This window comes from Vigna unguiculata, unplaced genomic scaffold (assembly GCF_004118075.2).
Source record: "Vigna unguiculata cultivar IT97K-499-35 unplaced genomic scaffold, ASM411807v1 contig_267, whole genome shotgun sequence".
In the NCBI taxonomy this organism is placed as follows: Eukaryota; Viridiplantae; Streptophyta; class Magnoliopsida; order Fabales; family Fabaceae; genus Vigna; species Vigna unguiculata.
Genome location: NW_021010971.1, coordinates 111,549 through 119,348, shown reverse-complemented (window position 1 = coordinate 119,348; position 7,800 = coordinate 111,549). Strand labels below are relative to the sequence as shown.

The window sequence follows — 7,800 nt, the reverse complement described above, 5'->3', positions numbered from 1 at the left end:
GTGAGCGAGTCGCCTGGGCGAGATCTCGTGCAGAGATCTCCCTGTTTCATCTCGCCTAGGCGAGATTGACTCGCTTGGGCGAGATTACAGGTCTCGCCACTGTTCTTCACTGAAACAGCCATGAAAACCAACCAAACCACACATGCAAAGCACTCCCACACCTCCAAACGACAGATCCAACCGTACAGACAACAAATAACTCATAAACAGCTCAAAAAGGACTCGAAATTAGAACTCTAACTTCCCGTACCTGGGGTTCAAGCTAGCAAAACGCTCCGCCCCGCGCAACGACTGGTAGACTGCTCCTAGGACGTTTAGCAGCTAAACTGAGCGGCGGAACAGAAGAAGGAGCGGGTTATTACCAAACCCTAACAATACAGTGGACACAAACCATGAAAGGAAAGAGCGCGAGCTGGGGGGTGACTTACGTGAACAGAACAACGGCCAAGTCGACGTAAATCTGCAGATCGTCGGAACCCTAGCAGAGGATGAGTGTGTGCGGCGGCTGCTGCCCAAGGCAAGGACAAGGGATTCTGAAGAGTGTAGGGTACCCCTTAGGTTTAGGGCAGACCTAAGGGTATAGGTGTTTGGGCTGGCCTTAGGCCCAACTACAAGGGCGGCCCACCTACATTAGGGCTGAAACCAAAAACAAATAAAATGGGCCTTACATTCTCCCCAACAAGAAAATTTTCGACCTCGAAAATAAAGACTCACCAGGTAAACAGATGTGGATGTGATTTTCTCATGTCCTCCTCTAACTCCCAAGTCGAGTCACCCGTCCTCCGATCCCAGATGACTTTGACAAGACTGACGGTCTTTCCACGACGTTCCTCAACCTTGCTATCCTCAAGAGCGATGGGTGGTACTTCCACTGTGAGATCTTCCCTGATCTGTATATCCTCAGCTTCCAACACGTGAGCCGGATCGAATACATACTTCCTCAGCTGTGACACATGAAACACTGGATGAAGGTTCGCCAACTGCGGGGGTAAGGCTATCTCATAAGCCACTGGTCCAATCCTCCTCGTGATCTGATACGGGCCAAGGAATTTGGGTGAAAGCTTCCTTGAGCGGAGAGCCCTTCCCACGCCCGTGGTTCGGGTCACCCTCAAGAACACATGATCTCCTGCTGCAAACTCCAAAGGCCTCCTCCTGCGATCCGCATAGGCCTTCTGCCTACTCTGCGAAGCCAACATCCTATCTCTCACCATCCTCACCTTCTCGGTGGTCTGCTAACAACTCGGTCCAACCAACACTGCCTCTCCATCCTGATACCAACAAAGAGGAGTCCTACACCTCCTGCCGTAAAGAGCCTCGTATGGCGCCATGCCAATGCTCGCATGAAAACTGTTGTTGTAGGTGAACTCTATCAAAGGCAACACTTCATCCCAAGCTCCCAGATGATCCAATATGCAAGTCCTCAACAAATCCTCTAAGTGACTGGATCGTCCTCTCAGACTGGCCATCGGTCTGAGGGTGATAAGCTGAACTCATGGTGAGCTTGCTACCCATAGCCTCTGTAGGTCTGCCAAAACCGGGATGTAACCGTGGGTCTCTGTCGGAAACTATGCTCGAGGGCACTCCATGAAGTCTCACTATCTCTTATGTACAGCTGGGCCAACTTGGCCATAGACATTCAAGTTCATCGCCAAAAAGTGAGCACTCTTGGTCAACGATCCACTATCACCCAGATAGGTGTCATGTCCTCTAAAGTGCGTGGAAGATGAGTCACGAAATCCATGGAGATGCTGTCCCATTTCCACACCGGTACCTCCAACGACTGTGAAGCCCCACCGGGTCTCTGATGCTCCACCTTCGCCTTCTGACAAGTCAAACAGGCGATACAAACTGTGCCACATCCTTCTTCATCCCTGCCACCAGAAAGTTTCCTTGAGGTCCTGGTACATCTTAGTCATGCCAGGATGCAAGCTAAGACGACTCTTGTGTCCTTCCTCAAGGATCAACTTCTCAACTCAGCATCATCAGGTACACATACTCTGCCTCGAAACCTCAGTATGCATCATCACTCACAAGGCAAACTCTAGGCCTGATCTGATCCAAGCTCTTTCTAACTCTGTTCAGACTAGCATCCAACAACTGTCTCTCTCTGATTAGCCCAAGAAGTCACTAGATATAGTAAGGGTACTACACCTAATGGACTCGGACTCCAACTCCACCTGTAGCCTCATGTCTCTGAACTTCTCTAGTAGCAACTCCATCTCTTTATCATGAAGTGCGCTGTACCGTCTTCCTACTCAAGCATCTGCCACCACATTCGCCTTCCCTGGGTGATATAGAAGCTCGAAGTCGTAGTCCTTCAGGAATTCCATCCACCTCCTCTGCCTCATATTCAGCTCCTTCTGATCAAACAAGTACTTTAAACTCTTGTGGTCGCTGAACACCGAAACTGAGCACCATACAATAGTGCCTCCAGATCTTCAAGGCAAAAACTACCGCTGCCAACTCAGGTCATGAGTGGGGTAGTTACGCTCATGAACCTTAAGCTGCCTTGAAGCATAAGCCACCACCTTCCTTTCTTGCATCAAGACACACCCAAGGCCCTGATGAGAGGCATCACAGTAAACCTCAAAGGGTTTACTCACATCCGGATTACCAACACTGGAGCACTCGTCAGTCTCTGCTTAAGCTCCTGAAGCTCTCCTCACACTATCAGTCCATACAAACGGTTGATCTTTCCTGGTTAGCTGTGTCAAGGGTGCCACTATCTTGGAGAACCCCTCTATAAATCTCCTGTAGTAGCCAGCTAAACCCACGAAACTCCGAATCTCAGTCACCGTCTTGGGACATTCCCACTGTATCACGGCCTCTACTTTGGCTGGATCCACAGCTATACCCTGAGCTGATATAACGTGCCCCAAGAACTGCACCTCTCTCATCCAGAAGTCGCACTTTGACAGCTTGGCAAACAGTTGCTTCTCCCTCAAGATGCTAAGCACTATCCTCAGATGCTCGGCATGTTCCTCATGCGTTCTGGAGTAGATGAGAATGTCGTCTATGAAGACTACGACAAACTTATCTAAAAACGGACGGAAGATCCGGTTCATGTAGTCCATGAACAAGGCCGGGGCATTAGTCACACCGAATGGCATGACAACATACTCATAATGCCCGTATCTGGATCTGAAGGCAGTCTTCTCAACATCTTCTGTCTTCACCAAAATCTGATGATAACCCGACCGAAGATCAATCTTGGAGAATACTGACGCCCCATGAAGCTGATCCATCAAATCATCTATTCTCGGCAAGGGGTACTTGTTTTTGATAGTTAGCTTGTTCAGCTGCCTATAGTCCACACACAACCTTGAGCTGCCATCCTTCTTCTTTACCAACAAGACAGGCGCTCCCCACGGCGACGCACTCGGCCGTATAAACTGTTTCTCAAGCAATTCCTCTATCTGCTTCTTTAACTCCACCAGCTCAGCTGGCGCCATGCGGTAAGGAGCTATCGTCACAGGACCGGCTCCTGGTACCAAGTCTATGGAGAACTCAACTTCTCTCCTAGGGGGTAAACCTGGTACCTCTTCAGGGAACACATCCTCAAACTCTCTGACCACCGGTATCACTGATATCCTTTCCTCTTTCTCAACTTCTATTCTGGCGAAGACCATGAAGCAATGGGCACCGTCCCGGATTTCCTTCATAACCCCATGAGAAGACAACAACTCAGGCTCCTCTGAGTTTGAGAACAACAGCTTCTTCTCCCGACAGTCTATGAGAACGTGATTGGCAGAGAGCCAATCCATTCCCAAGATCACATCTAACCCTTGCAGAGGGAGGCATATAAGATTGACTTTGTATACGCGCCCCTCTACCTCAACTGAACATCTAGAACACACAGAAGAAGTCCTAACCAACCCAGATGCCGGAGTCGATACCACTAGATCAAACTGTAGCTCACACACCGGCAGACCCAACTCCCGCACACAAGACTCAGACACAAATGAGTGTGTCGCTCCAGAATCAAAAAGAACACAACAGGACTTGCCAGATATCACACAACAACCAATAACAAGGTTACCTGAACCTGCCGCCTCTGACCCAGTCATCGCAAAGACCCTGCCTGTAGCCTGAGGCCTGCTGCCTCCTCCTCTCTGTTGAGTCTGGCCTGAACTCTGACTCGAAGTCTGTGGTGGGGGTCGTGCTACTGCCCCTCTCCTAGAAGGACAATCCCTGCCGAAGTGGCCTACCCTGCCACATAGGTTGCATCTGCGAAAACCTGGAAGTTGTGGACAGAAATTCTTCGCATGCGGTCCTCCGCAATGGTAACACTGTATCCTGCCGGGCGGAAAAGAGAAACCTCCAGATCCCTGCAGCTGTGGATGAGGTCTTGCATACGGCTTCCTCTTCTCTTCAATCCTCGGCCTGGACCCAGATGGTCCACTAACTCTCTGTTGTGGCTGCTGCTGCTGAGCTTCCACCTCTACCTTCATTCGCTCCATGACCCTGGCCTTTTCCACTAAGGCCGCAAAGTCCTTGATGGACAGTGGAGCTACCATCAGCCGAATGTCTCCTCTGAGACCATTCTCAAACTTCCTGCAGCGCCACTCCTCATCAAGCGGCATGGTGTAGAAACGTCCCAGATGCTTGAACTGCTCGGCATACTCGGCCACTGACTTGCTCCCCTGTGTCAGCTGGAGGAACTCTACCTCCTTAGCGTACCTCACGCTGTCCGGAAAGTACTCTGAAAGGAACCTCCTCTTGAAGGCTCTCCATGTGATGTCCTCATGTTTCTCTTCCATCACCAGCTTCATGCTGGCCCACCAATGCTCAGCCTCTCCGGTGAGCATGTAGACAGTGAAAGCAAGCCTGCTTTCATCCGGGCATCTCTTAGCGTCAAAGATACGCTCCATATCTTTCATCCATTGATCCGCCTGGTCGGGACTCTTCTTGCCATCAAACTTGGCAGGTTGGTGCTTCAAGAAGTCTTCCAAACTCCATTCAGGGGGTGGAGGTTGGGGATGAGGACCATACATCGGCGCACCAGCAGCATTCTCCCCTAACTGACGGAGAGCATCCACATGCTGCCTCTGCGCATCCTCAGCAGCCTGCCTAGCAGCCTCCATCTGCTGCATCATGAAGTGCTGCTGCTCTAGAGAGGCTTCCTGGCGCTGCATCGCCGCCTCATGCTGTTGCATCATAGCATTGCTCTGTTGCGTCAAGGCTGCAGCCATAGCCTCGATCGCCCTAGCAAGGTCTTGCCCTTCACCCTGGGAAGGTTGAGGAGGAGCTACACGAGGGGGTGCCATATCACTGGACACACAGAAAGAACCATTAGGAACTGGATTAGACTGGAACTCATCTAAACACAACAAAGAGGGCACAACTAAAGCTAAGCAACCACATAACCCACAGACACTTAGGAACGAAGGCTCTGATATTTGTTTTTCTTTCAGAATATTCATTGCATATATTGATATTTAAGTAGAAAACTTCTGATAAAAAAATAAAAATAAACTTTAGAAAGTTATAGGACTTAAAATATTCATTTTTTAAAATCACATTTAAAGATTAATAAAATATAAAATTGAAACTGTGGGAACTATAATGCGACAAATTTAGCTCACATAATGTCTCAAGCTGTGTGAAAAAACACATAAAGAACCTCTAAGAATAACCAATACCCTGTTTTTTACACTTTCTCCACGGTCAAACATGGCAGATTCTTCTTACTCTCTTTCTCTTCTCGCAGATAATATTGGGGCCCTTATATCTAGATTTCAGATTGCAGAAACAGACCAAAGAGCCACTAAAAAGCATGTAGACCCTGCCATCTATGCAGCCTCAAAAGCAACGCTGATTAGAAGAGTATCCATCGCTTCCCTCTTCTTTATATCCATTACCACCTTTTTTAACTTCTAACTGTTTCATTCTTGTCTCCCCTTCATTCTTCGTTTCTCCACTACTTTTTCTTTTGACCAAAACCTCCCCTTTTTTCTTCTTGATCTCAGTGAAAAGGACACTCAATACTTTTCTCTCTTCTCATTTGCATCATGTAGTTTTATTTGATAAGTTCATAGTATTTTTAAAATTAATATGTTTTAGTATACTCATTAAGTAAATTTTGGTTTTCAGTTAGATAAAGTCAAATAATATTCATGATTTATTCAAACAGAAATTGTTTTTAATTTTTTTTTTCACACACAACACATATCCAGGTAAATCCAACACTCCAATTTCTAAATCAAAGACAACATAGCCTAAAAAATCAACACCTACAGATCTTTCAATCATTGTACCCTTACCACCCCAATAAATGTGGTAATGTATTGCTTCCGTAATAGGCCCATGTGTCATGTGTGCATGTCTCATGCACGTATATCACAGATGAATGATTTCAGACGCACTTAACCTCTGGTAAAAGATTGTTTGTTCTCGGGGCCAAGTTGAAGCTAAGAGTTTGAAACATCCCTATCTATGTCTTTAATTATATGTTCCTGAGACATCACTCTCTCTAGCCTTTACCTTTAGCTAGCTACTATGCCTTGTTTCCTTAAATTAGATTATCTATATATATACACTCCCATGCTAATCTTGTGTCTTACTGTCTTACATTGTCCCCTTTTACTGCTATTCCCTCTCTGTCTCTTTTCTGTTTTTCTGTCTCACATAACAAAATAGATACAAAATATTCAATTTTTTTTATTGTTTTTTGGCAATAGTGAAGTTTCTTTTCTTTAGTATATTAGCTCATGATGTTGAGAACAACCGAAAAGGTGTGCTTCACCCCTGATTTCAATGAGAAACCAATCATGTTTCTCAAGCAAACAAGTGGTGGTGGTGATAGTGGAAGAGTCTTGGGAAACAAGAAGAGGGTCACCGGAAGTTGGACTTTCAGATTTGCTAAAGAATCTAAATTTTCACCTGTGAGATTCTTGCAGCAAATAAGAGCAAAAATGGTAAGTGCGATTAGAGTTGTTTCTATTAGAAGGAGATCCTCTACGAAGGTTTCTTCTTCCTCTTTGGCCAGATCACGTTCAGTGTCAGACCCCACTGATTCACACCGTGCCAAAGCTGTGGAAGATTGCATTGAGTTCTTACATTCTTCTTCATCTAGAGAGAGACCAAGCTCAGTTTCTGAATCTTCTGTCTAAGAATGCATGCTTTTGATATTTGTTCGTCTTTGCAAGAGATGTATATTTGGGAAGATGGTATGCTTTATTGGTTTCCATTGGCATGTTCATTTGTAGGAAACAGAAGTTAGTCATTTGTACACAGTACCACTTTGGTAATGGAGTTTGACCAGAAATTGAGATTCTGCATTGGTTTAAATTATGTTTTGTATTGTGAACCTTAATTGTTGATTCATAAGAAGACATTGTACGTATAGTTCAACTTCGTCGTGCTTCTGATATTGTTTTCAGTGTTCATCTATTTCTTACAGTTCATTGCCCGAATTTAATTAATGACGAACTGTCCTTTCTTTCTATTGACAATATGGTTCTCACTGTAATTTAGATATCCTTGATTTAAAAAGTAAAATTGTCTCTTGAATTCTAAAATGATTATCCACTAGCAGAGATGAAGTGATTTGAGACGTTCGAGTTCTGAAAATGAAGCTATATTAAATACCAGAGTGGTTTATATTTTATCCGTGTTCGTGAATATGAATTCCTGTGAAGGATACTATTATGGTCCCTAAAAATTGTAATATTAATTTGAAACATATATATCTATATATACTTCAAGATAATCATTAATCGTACAAAAGTCCTTACCAACTTACCTTAGAATTCTATTTATAGTTTCCTATGTGGACTTATGATTATGGCTTTTTTAATT

General features: G+C 45.3%; 2 protein-coding genes across 2 annotated transcripts; one reads left to right on the top strand and one right to left on the bottom strand.

Annotated features, from left to right (window-relative positions):
• Positions 1–2,642: 2,642 nt before the first annotated feature.
• Positions 2,643–5,423, bottom strand: LOC114171456. Its single transcript, XM_028056465.1, has 4 exons — positions 4,993–5,423; positions 4,040–4,827; positions 3,348–3,838; positions 2,643–3,236 (listed from the first exon to the last, which is right to left on the bottom strand). Exons 1-4 carry the CDS (start codon positions 5,421–5,423, stop codon positions 2,643–2,645), a joined length of 2,304 nt encoding a protein of 767 aa, XP_027912266.1.
• Positions 5,424–6,470: 1,047 nt separating this feature from the next.
• LOC114171464 lies at positions 6,471–7,345 on the top strand. Its single transcript, XM_028056473.1, has one exon. It carries the CDS (start codon positions 6,711–6,713, stop codon positions 7,110–7,112), a length of 402 nt encoding a protein of 133 aa, XP_027912274.1. The 5' UTR covers positions 6,471–6,710; the 3' UTR covers positions 7,113–7,345.
• Positions 7,346–7,800: the final 455 nt, after the last annotated feature.

What these genes read in the sequence shown, in the direction of transcription:
- LOC114171456 (XM_028056465.1), bottom strand. Translation starts at nt 5,423, where the DNA reads ATGAATATTCTGAAAGAAAAACAAATATCAGAGCCTTCGTTCCTAAGT. An exon ending in GTCAGAGGCGGCAGGTTCAG is followed by an intron (nt 3,839 to 4,039) that starts GTAACCTTGTTA and finishes CTAGATGTTCAG; the next exon opens with TTGAGGTAGAGGGGCGCGTA. An exon ending in GGGGAGCGCCTGTCTTGTTG is followed by an intron (nt 3,237 to 3,347) that starts GTAAAGAAGAAG and finishes TTGATGGATCAG; the next exon opens with CTTCATGGGGCGTCAGTATT.
- LOC114171464 (XM_028056473.1), top strand. Translation starts at nt 6,711, where the DNA reads ATGATGTTGAGAACAACCGAAAAGGTGTGCTTCACCCCTGATTTCAAT.